The following is an 18851-nucleotide window of genomic DNA, read 5'->3' on the forward strand; positions in this document are numbered from 1 at the left end:
GGCTACTATGTGGGTACAATCTCTTCAGCTCCCTGAATCCCTTCTTATGCTGGTCATATCAGAGTAGGACCCATCTCAATGACTTTGCTTTAATTTAATGGCAGGCCACTTTAAAGCCCTGTCCCTAGTACAAGAGGCTCAGCACTTCAACTTTGACATATGGATTTGGGGTAGACACAATTTTGCCCATAACAGTGCCCCGAAGTGGGGCAAAGGAGGATCTGACCCCTGTAGTGTCTGGGGTAGAAAGCAGTAGCCACGTTTTCACACTGAACAGTGGGCTTCCCCAAAAGAGAATGAGATGGTCACAGGAGGAGAGGGCAGGAGATCTGCACAGCCAAGACAAACATCCACATTCCTTCTAAGAAGGAGTGGGACTCTATTCAAAGACCCTCCCTCTTCTTAATTCTCAGTGTGAACTCTCAAGCTTCCGTCCTTCACCTCTGACCTCGGAAACTGGGCCACTGCTAGTTCCCCAGTTGCAACACCGATGGAACCCCATGTACCCTTTCCATTTTGTGGACCACTCCCTGGCTGATGAGCTTCCTGCTTTCTCTTTTGCCCCAACTCCTTGGGCAGCTGTTTTTCCTTTTCACAGGGTGTGAAAATTTGTGCCAAGTTTCTCTTTTCGGCTTCCTCTCCCTCTCACGTTTCTCTCATGGTCCCCCCTTCTCTCCCGGGATACTCTCCATAGTTGGATACAGGGACACTATAGATCTTATCTGTCCTCTGTCGGGAGACCTTCTTCCCCCTATAATGCCGGGAGGCTATCAGGCTAGCAAGCACTTTGCAACTGAGCTGCATGTTACCTTCCTCGGATTTCTGCAGGGGTCAGCATGGATCTCCTTAATAGAGGGGGAAGAGTGTGAATTTGCACATTGTCTTGGGAAAGAACCTAAACTCTTATCTAAAGTTTAGAACATCAAACACGTGTGCCTCCCAAACTGCGTCGTTTGTCCTAATGTGCCTTCTGAGGTTCGGGACTTCACGTCAAACTGATTTCTTGACGTCCTCAGCTGACATCTCCGCAACTGCCTCACACTCAGCAACAACAAAAGCTGAGAACACGGTCCCCCTTCGCAAAGCTGCCTACTCCTCCTGGATCTCTCATGGAAGACACCACCACCCTCCTAATCAGGAAGGGAGGAGTTGAGCCTCACCCAGGCCCTCCCTCTCCATTACCTCCAACGGACAATCATGCACTCAAAGTCTTGTCAATTCCACCTTCTTGGCTCCTCTCTTAGGTTCTACAAATGCATAATCACTTTTAAAACAGAGATCTTTTTTGTTTGTTTGTTTGTTGAGACAGGGTCTCTCTATGTAGCCCTGACTGTTCTGTAACTCACTATGTAGACCAGGCTGGTCTTGAACTCATAGAGATCAGCCTGCTTTTGCCTCCCAAGTGCTGGAACTAATGGCATGTGTCACCATGTGTGGCAAACCAGAAGACCTTTAAAATCTAAGCCCTTTAAAATCTAAGGCCTAAGTTTCAACTAGGTAGTTGACATAATTTCACTCTTCCCTGTTTTTAATCTCTCTGCCCTGTAACTCACTTTCCAGGTGATTACAGTGCTTTTAGATTTTTTAAATATGACACTAATTTTTTTATTTTTTATTTTTAAAATGTATTTAGTTAGGGAGCTGGAGAGCTGGCTGCTCTAGCAGAAAACCTGGGCTCAGCTTCCAGCACCCACATGGCAGCTAACAATCATCTCCAGCTCCAGTTCCAAGAGATCCCAACCCCCTCTCCTGACCTCTACTGGCGTCACACACACACACACACACACACACACACACACACACACACACACACACAGTGCACAGATAAACCTGCAAACAAAACATCCACACAAGTAAAATTAAAAAAAAATACGATTTTCTTTTGGGACTACCAGCCCACAAATAATGACACAGAGATGTGTTGTGAATTATGAAAACTTGCCTTTAGCTTAGGCTTGTTCCCAACTAGCTCTTATAACTTAAATTAACCTGTTTCTGTTCATCTACATTCTGCTACGTTCTTTGCCTCTCCTCCATTCTGTAAGTCAGACTCCCTCCATGTCTCACTGGTGTGTCCCGCATGCCTAGATTCATCCTGAGTTCCTCTCCCTGCCAGGAAGTCCCGCCTAACCTCGGCTGCCTAGCTATTAAGCGAATCACTACTTGGTGCCAGACCCTAGGCTGAATATTGGGAATAAAGCCGTTAAACAAAATGAGCAGACCCCACGCCCTCCAAGGCCTTACGGTCCACAATGTGATGAGTCATACCGAAGCAAAAGTCTCAGAGGTCGGCTGTGTCGCAACTGCTACAGCTCAAGTGTGAAATGTCACCCACAAGCCCTCAGCCTCTAGCTGGTGACACAACCCTTAGGAGGCTGTGAAGCCTTTAGGAGGTGAAGTCTACCTGGGGGAACTGGGCGGGCCAGCGCTTCAGGTTCGTAGCCTCACTCTGCTTCCAGGCCCTTTGCTCTTTTTGCTGCCAAGCCATGAGTAGGTGCATCATGTTGCTCTGTAAGAACTTTAATCTTACCCGACACTGTAAAATGAATCCTTGCAACAACCCCAACAGCATTCCATAAAGGACTACTCAATGAGCAGTCATAAAATCCCTCTGGATGCTTCTTGCCTGTGACGATCAGAATGAAAAGGGCCCCCATAGGCTCACATATTTGAATACTTGGTCCCCAGTTGGTAGAACTGTTTAGGAAGGATTAGGGGGTGTGGCTTTGTTGAAGGAGGTGTGTCACTGGAGGTGAGCTTTGAGGGTTCCAAAGTCCATCCCCAGTGTTTCTCTCTGCCTCCTACCTACCGATGAGGATGTAAACTCTCAGCTACTCCTCCAGCCTGCTGCCATGATGGTGGTGAACTTACCTACTGAAACTCCAAGCCCCAATAACCTTTCTTCTATACGTTGGCTTGGTCATGGTAGTATCTTGTTACAGCAATAAATAGTAAATAGGATGTGATCCATACTGGGCCCCTTTCTCTTCTCTTCTGTTCTCTCTCCTCTCTTTCCTCTATAGCCTAGGCCCATGCTACTAGCAACTTTTTCCATCATCAGAGACGAAATGAAACTCAAAGGAGGCAAACTAAAGTGGAGCCTTATGCCACAAGTTAGCAGAAAGCCACCAGGAAGTTGAAGAACAGAGTGTGCCTGGGAACGCATACCCTTTACCTTAGAGACTGTCCTCAGGCAGATAGGCATCCTTTTTTTTTTTTTTCTGTTTTAGGTTTTCTGGACAAGCATCAAGGCTCTATAGCAAAGTTTCCAGAGCCTCAGCTGTATTTTACATGGCGTGAATTTATTAAGCAACATTAGAAAGGCTGTCTGGATCGTGCCCATTGCCCACCTTCATCAGACATCTAAACCATGGGCCACTTAGAGAGGGGCTTCTGCAAGAACATCCTTTGGAGGGCAATGGGCAGCAGTCAACTAGCTCTACCCGCAAGCAACACAAAACAAAAGTCAAAACTTTTGAGAGAAATGATGTTGGTCTGATTCTGGAGTAGAGAGGGCATTAGCCCAAGGCGGTGGTCAGCAGGACCCTTTGGCAGCCCCTCAACCCTTACTAAGCCTCGTTTACCCTACTTAAATTGCTCACTCAAGTCAGGTGAGAGCTGCCCAGATCCCCAGGAGCCCATTGGGGGACCAGCCCTACCAAACAGGATCATTTGATTTCTTTTGTCTGGGGGCTGAGTTGAGATGACTGTCAAACACTTAGCTTTGTCAAGGGGAGGTTGAGGGAGAACAATGTGTGAATACATTAGGGAGGAGGTGAGACTGAGATGTTAACCAATCTTACCACTTCCTATTCCTCTACTCTCCATGTTTTCTGTTGAGGGGCCCGCACTTGGGCCTTTTGACCTACAGACCAGCCCAGGCCCAGAGAAAGACAGAGCTACCCTGAGCTACTGTGGTGAGCACAGCCCCAGCCACCCTAGAGTGAGGCTAGAGCTTCTGTCCCATCGGCTTTCTGCTGATTGCTTGCCATGAGGTGAGCAGCCTCCTTCGCTACGTGTTCCTGCAACCACAGGGTCTTGCCTCATCATCGGTTCGACACATGGAGCTAAGTGGCCCTGGACTGGAAACTCTGGCCCCCTTTGCAGCTCAGCAGAGAAAGAAAATCCCCTGAGAACGGTGGCGTATCCAATAGGGATGCCTCTACTTCCCTCAGCCCTTTACTGGACACTTGGCTGTGACATCAGCCGCAACGGCTGGCACTCAGCACAAGCCGCTGCTGTTTCATCCAGAAACCCACTGCCAAGTCGCCCACAGCTCACGTCTTCGTCTTGGTTTCCCCACAGAAGAAGTGTGTGTACTTGGTGTGCTGGCTGATTCCTCTATAGAATCAATGAAATCATACAGAGGGGGGAAAAATGTTTAAGGAGTTCCTGTCCTTGCCTGGAGCTCCCGCTTTTCTGTGATTCTCTCAGCCTCCCATTGTTGTCTCCTCTTTCCAGAACATGTCTTTCTCCCTGTGTGAGTTTCTTCAGAAAGACTCAAAACAAACATAATAAACAAAAACAGGAGAATTTAGTGATCAAATTCACGCACAGAAGTTGGTAACTCCTTTGGATTATACATCCCAGGGGTGGACATTTTGAAAGAAAATGTAGGTCAAGATACTATTGAAAAGATGTACTAGTGGATTGAAAGGTTTAAATTATTATTTTATATATAAATATACATTTATGTATTTTTTATATATGTGGTTAGACCCTGGGTTGGATGTGGGCCAGGCAGGAGACTAATGAATTCTGAGAGAGCCAAGGGACCCCTGGGACATGGCCTTGGCTGTGAACGCCATCATCAGGTCATGCTGTCCCAATCTTGGCCCTGGTTGCCCTGAGCCTGCCCAAAGTACCCTCTGATAGAGTCTGTGTGTGTCCCCCAGATGCTCAGCTGTGACAGACATAGAATAAGTGGACCCCCCACCCCCCTCACCCCCCACTCCCCCACCCCCCTCACCCTCCACCCCCCCCACCCCCCACCCCCGGTGTCCTCTCCAGAGGCTCTCCCTCCTGTTCCTAACCCTGCCGCAGGGCTCACTCATCAGAGTTTACATCAGGAATCAGATGATGATGTTTCTGGAAAAGGAAACTAGTGAGAGAGATGGGGGAGGGGGGTTGAGAGGGTTGGGGAAAAACTATTTACTTCCTCTCTTCTAGTCAAATAGGCCCCTTAAGGGTTCCGGATCTCTGTGGTGGCATTTTCTGTCTAGTGCGGCAGCATGTGGCCACTACTACTACCAACCGCTCTGCTACTTTCAGGTAAGTGGGGCTCAGTCTAGATGAAGGTAGAGTTTATGGTGGTCTGTGTTCAGCAGAGACCTCCCCCCTTTTCAGGTCAGGCACGGAATCCCCACTACGGGCCCAGATTTAACTCCTAGGACAGCTTGTTAGAGATGAGCAGCGCCCTGGCTCTGATCCGTTCTTCATCGGGGGTGGGCTGTGAGCTCGCCCATCTGGGTCCCCACTTCCCTAAGTGGAAGCCGAAGAGCAAGGACCCTGCCCTCCAGTCTGACACCCCAGGTTTCCCTTTCCTTCTCTTTCCAGGTGGGGTTAAAGTGGTGTCTGCGGCTTGATTTAGGGAAATGCAATCTTTACTTTTAACCTGACAGTCTGAATGAGGAACAAGAATAAAGGAAACGGTGTCCAAGTCTAGGATTTGAGTTTCCTGCAGGACAGGTCCAGGGCATGGGAGGAGAGAAGGAAGCAGCCGGAGCAGAGGTAGGGGGAGTTGCCCTGCTCAACATCTGATTCGTGCTTCTATTTTTTTTTCCCCTTGCAGTTTCTTCTGACATTGGAGCTGGTGAGTCTGCTTCTGAGTCTTAGATTGGTCAAGTGCGGTACTTACAAAGGCCACAGAAAGTTGGGAAAGGACCATTGTATGGTGTCTGGCATGTCTGGGAGCTGGGAGCAATACCCTAACACAGTTGGGATCAGCCCTACGCATCTCTGGCCACTTTTTCTCCAACTACGGAAAGGGTCAAAAAATGGAGCCAAGTGCTTCCCTGCCTAGAATGAGTCGTAGACAGGCTGAGAGCACCAGGGGTTTGTTCATTCCGCCTGGGTTACCCTGGGAGTGCCAGTCAAGGGCTCACTCATCTGTGTCCTCACTCCGTATTCTCTTGACTCCTCATCAGGTCTCCAAAAGGCTGTGGTGATCCTAGACCCTGAATGGGTCAGCTTGCTCGAGGAAGACAACGTGACCCTCAGGTGCCAGGGCACCTACTCACCTGAGGACAATTCTACCAAGTGGTTCCATAATGGAAGCCTCATCTCACACCAGAGCGCCAACTATTCCATTAGAACTGCCAGAGTAAATGACAGTGGAGAGTATAAGTGCCAGACAGCCCTCTCCATGCCCAGTGACCCGGTGAGACTTGAAGTCCATATAGGTGAGTTGAAGGGAAAGAAGGGCCCTGAATTACTTGGGGGAAAGCCCTATGGTTTGGGTTAATATGGAAGTGAAGTGATATGTGTTCCATCAGATGGGAACAGAACTATGGTTCTCGCTGTAAGTAAGCCCTAAGCAAAGCATCAAAACCTTTCTTGCAGTGTATACAGGATGGAGACATTGAATGATTCCAGGAATTGGCATTTTCACGGAGCACATACAACATAGATATGTGCTCTGAGGTCAGGGCAGGCCCCGCAACATTCATTACTTAGACTAATGAATGTGTTCTTAGGATCTCAGTTTCCTTCTCACTCTCAGATATTACACTCAAGCTCATCTAGAAGGCCAAAACAGCGGCCCTTCTCCATTTCAGAGCTTTCGTAGTCTGTTACCTATGTTACACTAAGTGTTACATCACTTAGTGTCTGTCTGTGCTATATTCCCATCAACGCTATGCTGAAACTCACATGTTAGCACACACTTGGACCCTTCCAGGGGTGCCACGTCTAGTACAGCTCCAGAGACAGATCTGACTAGGAAGGAGAGGGAATAAAGAAAAGATAAACACACATGGACACCCAGAAAAACTGGGATCCGATGGACTGGGCTCTCTGATGGAGAAACCACAGCATCCAGGAAGCTCAGCTTGTTTACTATATAGAGTTGAACAGGGAGTGGAGCTACTGCATACAGCTGAGCAAGGAACCTGGGTTATCACACACAGATAAACAAGGAGACGGGCGTTCCTGCTGTATACAAATGATCAAGGAGGCAGGTTTGGCTAATCTAGGTGGGAACCGTCTCCGTAGCTGTCTTCAGGCCATAATCATCCAGGGGGAGAGAGCTATGATGGGCATTTTCTGCACACACTATCAACGTCCACACTCAGACCATCCCTCTAAATCTCACCCTCTAGAGAAGGCTTTGCCATTGGCCCATGGGTCTGAGGCTCTGGAATCCTCAACACAGCTGTGTGGAGGTGTCTATACACTCATCCTCTGCATTTGTCATAGGATGGACATGTCTGTGTCCATTAGCAACATCCTGCTATCACTAGTGGGTAAGAGAACTATTTTTTTCAGGTGTAGATCTTTCCCAGCATTCTTGGAATGACATCAAATACTGTAGGTTTTACTCTATTTACCCAGCTGTCCCTTTTGTACAGTGTGAGTTGGTGGACAGGTTGGGGGGCAGGGGTAGATGAAACAGAAGCAGCTCTGCAGTAGGGTCCCACTGAATTAGGCCTATGGAATAGCTGGGTTCTGTGGCTCCTTTGCCTCAACTATATCACCTGGACAGCATGGTTCTCACTCTGCAGAGCGACAAAAAGGAATATCAGTTAACCTTGTTGGGTGAGAGACGGCTACCTAAGAGTAAATAAAGTGAGGAATTACTGAGAGGAAGCAATGGGAAAACCAAGTCTCAGGGCTGGGGAGGTGGCTCGGCTGGAAAAGGTGCTTGCTGCTAAGCCTGAGTTCAGGTCCCAAAAGCCACAGGGTGGAAGGAAAGAGCCCACTCCTGGAAGCTGTCCTTGGATCTCTCGTAAGCATGATCTCTCTCTCTCTCTCTCTCTCTCTCTCTCTCTCTCTCTCTCTCTCTCTCTCTCACACACACACACACACACACACACACACACATTTTGAAAAAAAGAAAAATCAAGGATCAGGCATGGTGGCTCATGCTTTTTAATCCCAGCACTCATGAGGCAGAGACAGGAGAATCTCTGTGAGTTTGAGGCCAGTGTGATCTACAGAGTGAGTTCCAGAACAGCCAGAGCTACGTAGTGAGACCCTGTCTCAAAAAAAAAAAAAAGAAAAGAAAAGAAAAGAAAAGAAAAAGGAAAGAAAGAAAAGAAAAAAGTTAAAAAGAGGAAAGAAAAGAAATCTCAAGGCTAAGGATTATTAGTTTGCCTTGACTTTGCTCTAAAAATGGGCTTTGGACGTCTAGTTAACAAGACCTGCATGAGGCGGCAACCATGAACATTAAATTCACCAGGAAGACCGCAGACTCTCTTTTAGGACCAGTTTCACTGCACTCATACCCTGTACTTTCTTTGAGTAGATGTTTTTTTTTATTCTAATCTCATTGGCTCTATATAGACCTTACCACACTGCAGTATACCGCTTCAGAGTATATGTTTCTAAGTTCTAGACTGTAGGTTCTGTGAGGTTAGGAATCATACACCTTAGTCATCTGAAAATCCCCAGTGTAAAATGTCCGTCACATGTTTGTTGAACAAATATGTGCCTGTGTATTAGTTATGTTCACAACAAGACAGACAAAACAAGAATAGTCCCCCAGCCATTGTAGTGAGCATACCTGTGACCCCAGCTCTCGGGAGGTGGAGCAGGAAGATCAGGGGACACAAGACCATGCTTGGCTGTATAAAGTAAACCTTGACTACCTGAGACCCTGTCTCCAAACAGAAGTAAATGAACATACTATTTTAAATAAAAGAATATTACCCCCAGACACCAAGCTATATCCATATCAATCACAATCTTATGCTAATTGCAATACATTCCTTATTGATAACCAATATATCTTGTTTATTTATAGTTTTCATTTGTTTGGGGGGCATTTCCTTCTCTTTTTTTTTTGGGGGGGGGGGGATCCATGCTGGTAGATCAGAGAGATAGAACAAGCCACAGCTATCTCACCTTGCCAATTCCTCAGCTGGTCCTGTTTCCTCAGACTGGAAGCTTCTGTGTCCTCATCCCAATGGCTCTCAGCTGAACTGCTGCTTAAAAGCCTGAATGCTTATCCAGCCAAATCTTAACCAGCCAAATGCCTCTAGTTTCTGGTCCTCACGCCTTATATATCTTTCTACTTTCTACCACCACTCCTTGGGATTAAAGGCTGGCTTTCTGGGATTAAAGGCGTGTCACCATGCTTGGCTGTTTCCAATGTGGCCTTGAACTCACAGAGATCCATAGGGATTTCTATCTCTGGAATGCTAGGATTAAAGGTGTGAGTGCCACCATTTTCTAGCCTTTGTATCTAGTGGCTGTCTGTTCTCTGACCCCAGATAAGTTTATTAAGGTACACAATATTTTGGTGACACAATACCACCACATCTCCTCTCTTTTTGTCTAAAATTTAAAAAAAGCTTATAACTAATACATGAAAAACTATCCAATAAGCATATACAATATATACAGCCAAAAATTACATTAATGATGTCTAATCCATTAACATTTGACAGATTCAGATAAAAAACTCGATTATATATATTAACAATGTCCCGTCCAGTAACATCTGATAAACTCAGACCAAAAAATTTTCATTACTTATCTTATTTAAAACAAGTAGTTCCTTTTTAAAAGTAGATTCCATAATCTCCCTTTTTTATCTTATCATATCCATATTTTCTCTTTTTTCTTTTCATAATAGATTCAGTAGTCTACCTTTTGTCATTTTTATATCTTCCCCTTTTTCTTCAGTGTAGATTCAGTGATCTACCTATTTATCCTATTATTTCTTTATCTTTTTTTCTCAGAGTAGATTTGATGATCTATCTCATATCTATATTCTCTTTTTCTTTTTGCTTTCTAGGGGTGAAGATATCTTTAGGTAATCTTGAAAAGAAAATTTTGGGGTTAATCATCAAGTCCTTTTTCGTTTGTCCACTCTCTGCATAATAGGAAAATTCAGGGCTTGTTTCAAGTCCTTGTTTGAGTAGTCTGTCAAGCTGGATCATCTCAACTAGTCCTCTCGAAATTGTTCTGACCAGTTTGTAGTCCAAAGTCGAGTTTTCCATGGTGTTAATCGGCTTAATGGCCTTATCATAGTCCATGTGGAATCATCGTTGTAGGATCCTGTCATCTTTTTGAAGATTTCAAAGTCACTGTTAGGCATGGTCATGGTTTCCTGCAGACTTTTTTTTTTTTTTTTTTTTTTTTTTTTTTTGCCTCCTCTGTGGTTTGGAGCAATCACAGTCTGATAAATGTCTCTCTCTCGGAACCATGAACATTCTTCCCTAGTACAGGAAATCTTCACAGCAATTTCTCCCCACCATTTGTCTTGCCAAGCTTTTCCAAACTGACCTTTGCCGATGCTTTCTTGTAACATGATGGTCCTGGCAATTCTTCTCTGAACCAGCAGCAGTAAACCCTTTGTTCCAGGTAGCAGCATCACCGCAGTCACCAACATGATGAGAAGGAGCTGGCAATGTGGAGCAGTAGCCACTGCTTCCATGGTCCCACCACTGTTTGCGGCTCAGTCCAGGCCAAAGCTTCTCCCAAGCCTCCTAGGCCGGCCTCAAACTCCGGATCCTACTGCCTCTGTCTCCTTCAGCAAATCCTACCGGTGCGCCACCACCGGCCGAGTGTAGCTTGGGCCTGAGCTAGGGCTCACAGGGCCACAGGCAAACAGCTTTTTCATGAATTCGTAACACGAACGTTGGGCGCCAGATGTAGCAGGAATCTTAAAAGTTCTTATTAATAAAATCAAACCCGAGGCGAGTTATTGGGGTCCATGCTGGTAGATCAGAGAGACAGAACAAGCCACAGCTATCTCACCTTGCCAATTCCTCAGCTGGTCCTGTTTCCTCAGACTGGAAGCTTCTGTGTCCTCATCCCAATGGCTCTCAGCTGAACTGCTCTCATTCTCTTTTTTTAAAATAATAAGTCCTATGTAGTTCAGCATTGCCTGGAATTCACTATGTAGTCTAGGCTAGCCTTAAAATGCTGTTTTTCTCTCCTCGGCTCCTTGTATACTGTCTTCACTGATAAATGACCTACCTTATTAAATATTAGAAATTGCTCTCTGCTTGGCAAGTTTTCCTGGGTAAAGAATCTCCATCAAAATGTTCTACCAATTTTGTTTAGCACTGGGCAGCAAAATTTAAAAGCTACCAAATATTTTGCTTTGTTCTTACTATAAACATCATTTGGGTTGTATTTTGAAAATCAGTAAGAAGGAACCAGGTATGGTGGTGCATGCCTTTAATCCCGGTACTCGGGAGGCAGAGGCCAACTTGGTCTATAGACTGAGTTCCAGGACATCCAGGGCTGTTACACAGAGAAACCCTGTCTTGGAAAAAAAAAATCAATAAAAAGGAAAATATTTTAATTTCCTTTCATCCTACACCTCCTGTGAAAATTCCTGTTAATCTTCAAAAACACATCCTTCATTTTTCTGTGCATTGTCCCATTAATATCTGCACCTGCCACTGATACTTTTCGACATGTCATTTTTATTTCCCCAGGTCCCCTCCTACCTTGACGTCCCCTTCTCTCTGTGGAGTCTGATTACCTGAGGTGATTGTGAGAGAAGGCAACCTGGCTGTCATTTCTCTCTTCAAAGCTATGCTCGTCATGGTCTCCCTGAGGCCCCATAGCCTGTCAAAAACCAGCCAACATTCACCTTTCCCTCCCTCCTCCTCTTCTTCTTCCCTCCCTCCCTCCCCCCACTACCCTCCTCCTGACTTCACAGTGAGGGTTCCTACACCATCTTTGTAAGCCCTTCCATGGACACTGGTCTCCTTAATCCTGACTGCTGCAAGAGTCTTTTGAAATCCAACTTTTTTTTTTTAATGTGGAAAGCTTTTGTTTTGTTTTGTTTTGTTTTGTTTTGTTTTGTTTTGTTTAGAGGCAGGATTTCCCTGTGTAACAGTTCTGGCTATCCTAGAACTCCCTTTTAGACTGCCTAGAGCGCACCAAGATCCCCCCGCCTCTGCCTCCCAAGTTCTGGAATTAAAGGCGTGTGCCGCTGCCGCCAACACCGCCGCCGCCGCCGCCGCCGCCGCTGCCACCACCACCACCCCCCAGCTAGAAAGCCATTGTGTGTGTGTGCTGTGGGATGTTAATGTATGTCCTGTGGGAGCCCTTCTTGGGTTCCTTGTGGCGTTACCCAGCAGGTTTGCATAGAGGATGATTAGGACCATGGGCCTGAGTGCAGGTGTCTGAGATGGTCTGCACTTGGCTGTACTGGGGGATGGTCTGTATGTCAAGTTGCTCTGATTGGTCAATAAATAAAACCTGATTGGTCGTGGCTAGGCAGGAAGTATAGGTGGGACTAACAGAGAGGAGAAATAAAAGAACAGGAAGGCAGGGAGAGACGCTGCAGCCGCCGCCATGACCAGCAGCATGTGAAGACGCCAGTAAGCCACCAGCCACGTGGCAAGGTATAGATTTATGGAAATGGTTAATTTAAGATAAAGGAACAGTTGGCAGGAGGCCTGCCACGGCCATACAGTTTGTAAGCAATATAAGTCTCTGTGTTTACTTGGTTGGGTCTGAGCGGCTGTGGGACTGGCAGGTGACAGAGATTTGTCCTGACTGTGGGCAAGGCCGGAAAACTTTTTTTTTGTGTGTGTGTGTGTGTGTGTGTATGTGTGTGTGGTACAGTCTAGTGTTTATTTATGCTACGGCAGATACACTTGAATTTCAAAATTTAAAACATATAAAAAGTGGCTTGGGACTGACACCTGCATCAACAGTTGACAGGTGTCTTGGTGGTTTATTATACAGCAGCGTATGTGGTTGTGCTGATGCCAACTGGGGGCATGGGATGAGATCATCAGTAGGCTTTCTACAGGCAACAGTGTATGCTGCTGTTTGAGAGATTCAGAATCTGCTTCCAATGCTCACTATTTAACCTTAGAGATGTTAGAAAGCCATTTTTAAATGTAATTTTTACCCTTTGGTTTAGAAATACTGTGAGTCCTTATTACCCCTGCCAAACCAAACCTAAGCCCAGCACACAGGGAACCCGCAGCTGTCCTCAGCTGCGCTTCTCACCTCCCTCATTCCCGCTTCTTCATTCTAGCAATCCTCAGTCTGCTTCCCCATCCAGGATCGAGTAGTTCCGAGTTTCCCCTTCGGAAGATTCGCAGAGTCTGACCTCCGGCTCTAAGACCTCTCTGTCTTTCAGGCTGGCTGTTGCTTCAGACCACTCAGCGGCCTGAGTTCCAGGAGGGGGACACCATTCGGCTGAACTGCCACAGCTGGAAAAACAAACGTGTATATAAAGTCACCTATTTACAGAACGGCAGAGGCAAGAAATTTTTCCACGAGAATACTGAATTCCGCATTCCAGAAGCTACACAAAAGGACAGCGGCTCCTACTTCTGCCGAGGGATGATTGGACAAAACAACAAGTCTTCAGAGACTTTAAGAATCACCGTAGGAGGTGAGAGCTCTTCAGAACCTTTTATGGTGTGCTAGGGGTTTTTATATTATTATTATTATTATTTATTATTATTATTATTATTATTATTAGGTTTTTATATTATTCCTTATTATTATTCCTTTTATTTATTGTATGTGTGCATGCATGTCTGTGTGCACATGCCACCGTGAGCTTGTAGAGATGAGAAGACAACTTTTAGGAGTCAGTTCTCTCATTCTGCCACATGAGTCCTGGGGATTGATGAACTAAGGTGGTCAGGATTGGCCTCTTTTCAATTTTTGTTTACTCTTAATCTGGCACAGATAAGGAGGACCTATTGTACTTCCAAAGGATGTCTTAGTTCCTTTCATATTGCCGAGAAGAGACACTATGACCAAGGACACTCATAAAAGAAAGCATTTAATTGGAGGGTTGCTTACAGTTTGAGAGGGTGAAGTAGCTGAGAGCTGCTTCTATCTTCTCCACAAGCTAACTTTCCCATAGCTGGCAGAGAGCATGAGAGACTCGGTGATAGATCTCCTCCAACAAGACCACACCTGCTAATCCTTCCAAAACAGTTCCACCAACTAGGGAACAACAGCTAGGCTCGTTCAAATACATGAGCCTTTGGGGACCATTTTCCTTTCACCCACCACGAGAGGTGACAGAGGGAAGACCAAAGGAAGAAACTAACAAGTAAAATGAAAACAATTAGAGAATCTAAGTAGACATATGAGAGTTCTTCATGCTAGTAAGGTAAATTTGTTCATAGTTTAAAACCATATCAAAATTTAAAGTTAAGGGTCTGGGGGGACGACTCAGAGGTTAAGAGCACTAGTTGCTTTTGCAGAGGACCTGAGTTCACTCCAAGCACCCACATGGTGTCTCACAATCATCCATAATTCCAGTTCCGTGGGATCTGATGCCTGCCTCTTCTTACCTGCCAGGGCACTACATGAATGTGGTGCCATGCACACACCCAGGCACACATACATACATTAAAAAAAATTGCCGGGCGGTGGTGGCACACGCCTTTAATCCCAGCACTCGGGAGGCAGAGCCAGGCGGATCTCTGTGAGTTCGAGGCCAGCCTGGGCTACCAAGTGAGTTCCAGGAAAGGCGCAAAGCTACACAGAGAAACCCTGTCTCAAAAAACCAAAAAATAAAATAAAATAAAATAAATATTTTTAAAAAGTAAAAATTAAAATTAAAACTGGACTAGACATGGCGGCTCATGCCTTTAATCCCAGCACTCTGAGGCAGAGGCAGGTGGATCTCTGTGAGCTGGAGGCCAGCCAGGACTTTATAAGTGAGTTTCAGGCCAGCCAGGGCCACATAGTAAGACCCCGTTTCAAACAACCAAAGAAACGTAACTAGGTCTGGGGAGCTAGCTGAGTTCATCTTAAAGCGCTTGCCTCACGAATGTGGGGGCCTGCATCCAAGTCCTAGAGTCACGAAGCAATGCTAGGTGTGGTGGCACACCAATAACCCCAACACTAGGAAGATGGAGACAAGGGACCCCGGGGCACTCCGTTTAGTCTAAATGGTGAACTCCAGGCCAACGAGAGACCCTATCTCTTCGAGCTGGCTTTCTGTTGTGATAAATGCCGTGACCCAAAACAACTTGGAGGAGGAGAGGGTTTATTTCACCTTATGTTTCTAGGTCCTAGTCCATCGTTGAGGGAAGTCACAGCACAAACACGAACAAGAACTAAAGCAGAAACCATGGAAGAACACTGCTTCCTCCCTTGCTCTCTGGCTCAGACTCAGCTTGTTTTCTTACATAGCTCACCTGCCTAGGAGTGGCGCTGCCCACAGTGGGCTGGCCTTCCCACATCAATCATCAGTCAAGACAGTTTCTCACAAGCAGTCTGACTTGGGCAATTACTCAACGGAGGTTCCCTCTTCCTAGGTGATCTTAGGCTGTGTCAGATTGACAGTAAAAACTAACCAAAACATTGTCTAAAGGAAGTGAACAGCATCTTTCTTTCCTTTCCTTTCTTTCTTCCTTTCTCTTTGGTTTTTCAAGACAAAGTTTCTCTGTGTAGTCCTGGCTATCCTAGAACTAGCTCTGTAGACCAGGCTGGCCTTGAACTCAGAGATCCACCTGCCTCTGCCTCCCAAGTGCTGAGATTAAAGACATGCACCACCATCACCCAATTGTGAACAGCATTTCTGAGGATAATGGCCAAGGTTGTCCTCTGATCTCCATATGCACACACAGACAAACACACATATATACACACAGAGACATACAAATGCATGAGCACACACACACACACATACCACATGCATAAAATTTTTAATAGAAAAATATTGAACCCAGGGCTAGAGAGATTGCTCAGTGGTTAAGAGCACTGGCTGCTCTTCCAGAGGACCTGGGTTTGACTCCCAGCACCCACATGGAGGCTCACAATTGTAACTCCAGTTCCAGGGGATTAACACCCTTTTCTGGCCTCTGTGGGCACCAGACATGAACCTGATACACACATATACATGCAAGTAAAATGCCTATACACATAAAATAAAAATATTTAAATAATGAAAATATTGAGCTGGACTTGGTGATGCACATCTTTAATAGCAGTACTCAGGAAGCAGAAACAGGTGGTTATCTCTGAGTTTGAGGACATTCTGGTACATAGCAAGTTCCAGACCAGCCAGGGCTACATAGTGAGACCCTGTTTTTAAAAATTAACAAAGAGAAAGAAAGAAAGGGCCAGGCGGCGGTGGTGCACGCCTTTAATCCCAGCACTCAGGAGGCAGAACCTGGTGGATCTCTGTGAGTTCGAGGCCAGCCTGGTCTGCAGCGCGAGATCCAGTACAGGCACCAAAACTACACAGAGAAACCCTGTCTCAGAGGGAGGGAGGGAGGGAGGGAGGGAGGGAGGGAGGGAGGGAGGAAGGGAGGAAGAAAGAAAGAAAGAAAGAAAGAAAGAAAGAAAGAAAGAAAGAAAGAAAGAAAGAAAGAAAGAAAGAAAGAGCAACAAAAAAAGCTGAAATGCACAAATTGGTCCACTTTCTAGACAACGGTAATATGGCAACTTCACAACTATCATGTGACTCCTGTAGACAACTTATCTTGCCAGGCCTCCCAACGCCCCCCCCAGTTGCGTCACCCCCAAACAAGCGGAAGCAGTGACTAAGTGTTTGGTCTGCGGAGCTCGGCTCAGATCGAGATTCAGTGCTCGAGAGGAAAGAGCTTGCCCGGGCTCTCCCATCTGTTTGTTTCCTCATACCTGATTCTTGGCAGACGTCAGGAACACTGTCTGTCTGGTGGTGTTGACTTCACTGTGTATTCCGAATCTCTGCCTTAATGAGAGTCATCTTTCTCATCTATCTCTCCTACTAGATCCGACAACATCGCCGTCCGTCCCACCGTGGCATCAAATCACTTTCTGCCTGCTGATAGGACTCTTGTTTGCCATAGACACAGTGCTGTATTTCTCTATGCAGAGGGGTCTTCGAAGCTCAACGGCCGTCTATGAGGAACCCAAGTTGCACTGGAGCAAGGAACCTCAGGACAAGTGAGCCGTTGTCTCATCGAGTGCTAAGAGCAATGATGTAACGCCTATGAACCTCGCTGTGGACTTGCAGCCTCATTATCCGCACTGGGCATCATGCATTGAGCAGCAGGAATAACACAAAGAAAGGCCCCTCCCCCAACTTTTCTTTTTGTCTCCAAAGACCGTCTCAGGGGACAGGAAAAGCTTCAGATCCCAAAAGGCCAACAGTGAAGCATCAGAGAGTAGGTAGCTGACCTCCGGAGAAGTGATGCTGCCGAGTTTTATTATGCTTTCTCTGTCCCAAACTCCCTCATAGCAAAGCAGCAGCCCGGGCTCTGGGTGGTGACCCTTTCCATGCTTAACAATTGTTCCTAAATAAACTTCTGTAGAAAAGTGAATTACTGGTGGAGCTATGGAACAGCTGCCTGCGTCTGTTTCTTCAGGCCCGGTTGCCTTCAGGGAACCCCCAGACTTCTTCCAGAGCGTGGGAAGTCCTAGAAGACCCAGGCAGTGCAGCTGAACTGATGAAGTAGACAGCTGGGGGGGGGGGGGGGCGGTCTCACCCCTCCCTGAGCAGCTGGGGCCAGTAGGCGATTTCTGGGGAGGAGGAAGTCCCTTTCTTCCGTCCTGTAGCCTCTGTAAATTCCCCTTATTCCAGTAAATATGACCTAGCACCTGTTCTCCTGTGAGTAACCCAAGTTAAACTCAGCGGGAACCAACAAGACATAAAAGAAAGTTGGGGAGGGACTGGTTTAGAAGAGGGGCTTCAGTGGGAATGAGAAGGGGTAAGAAGGTGGTGTCGGGGTGTCCCGTGGGCTGGTAAAGGGCACGGAGATGAACTACTCCAGAGACAGTTTCAGGGAACAGCGTCTGCTTTATTGCGTGTGAGTAGCCACTTACAGAGTGGAAACCTACCGACTGTGATCATTTAGTCCATTACCTTGGATTGGACAGTGAGCGTTCATACCACCAGGGTCTCTGTGAGGAAGAATTACATTAAAGAAGACAGGGAGAGTGCAAACAAACCAGCTACCAGCTACTCATGTTACTTCAGAGTTCAGTGTTCTGACTTCTGGGGCATGGGGTGCCATGCCTCTTATTTAGAAGTACAGGATGCCAAGTAGGCTGGCCACCAGATCATGCCTGCATTTTCTTCTACAGAGAATGACCAAAATATATTGTACGCATGTATAAAACTGTCAAAAATATTTAGATTTATTTATCTTTATGTGTATGAGTATTTTGCCTTCATGTATGTATGCACACCATGTATGTGCCTGGTGTTTTCAGAGGTCAGAAGAGGGAGTCAGATCCCCTAGGATGGAGTTATAGATGGTTGTTAGCCACCATGTGGGTGCTGGGCACTGAATCCAGTGCCTCTGCAAGAAATGCTCTTAACCACTGAGTCATCTCTTCAGTTCCATGTCAAACAATTTTTTTAATTATAAAAAGCAGGGGAGGGAGCTGGAGAGATGACTCATCAGTTAAGGGCATTTGCTGCTGTTCTCGCAGAGGCCCTGGGTTTGACTCCCAGAACCCACAGCGTGGTTCACACGCATCTGTAATTCCAGTTCTAAGGGATCCCATGCCCTCTTCTGACTTCCGCTGGCACGAGGCACCAAAAGCAAAAGTGGTGTGCATATGGATGCAGGCAAAACACTCATACACATAAAATAAAAATAAAGCTAAGAAGGAAAACAGGGGAGCCCAGAGCAGCCCAGGGAGACTTCACCATCTGACTCCGGAGATAAGGTTATCTTCCCAGACCAGGAGCCACGACTAAGTGAGCTAGTAAGACATTGCACATGTGACATCAGCTTGAGCTGTTC

The 18851-nt window shown here is 46.3% G+C and overlaps 1 protein-coding gene across 1 annotated transcript; it reads left to right on the forward strand.

Moving 5' to 3' along the window:
- Nucleotides 1-5139: 5139 nt before the first annotated feature.
- Nucleotides 5140-17420, forward strand: LOC102915752 (low affinity immunoglobulin gamma Fc region receptor III-A-like). The gene is made up of 5 exons (XM_076547954.1): nucleotides 5140-5271; nucleotides 5792-5812; nucleotides 6147-6401; nucleotides 13280-13537; nucleotides 16869-17420. Exons 1-5 carry the CDS (start codon nucleotides 5232-5234, stop codon nucleotides 17045-17047), a joined length of 753 nt encoding a protein of 250 aa, XP_076404069.1. The 5' UTR covers nucleotides 5140-5231; the 3' UTR covers nucleotides 17048-17420.
- Nucleotides 17421-18851: the final 1431 nt, after the last annotated feature.

Source organism: Peromyscus maniculatus, chromosome 11 (assembly GCF_049852395.1).
Source record: "Peromyscus maniculatus bairdii isolate BWxNUB_F1_BW_parent chromosome 11, HU_Pman_BW_mat_3.1, whole genome shotgun sequence".
NCBI lineage: Eukaryota > Metazoa > Chordata > Mammalia > Rodentia > Cricetidae > Peromyscus > Peromyscus maniculatus.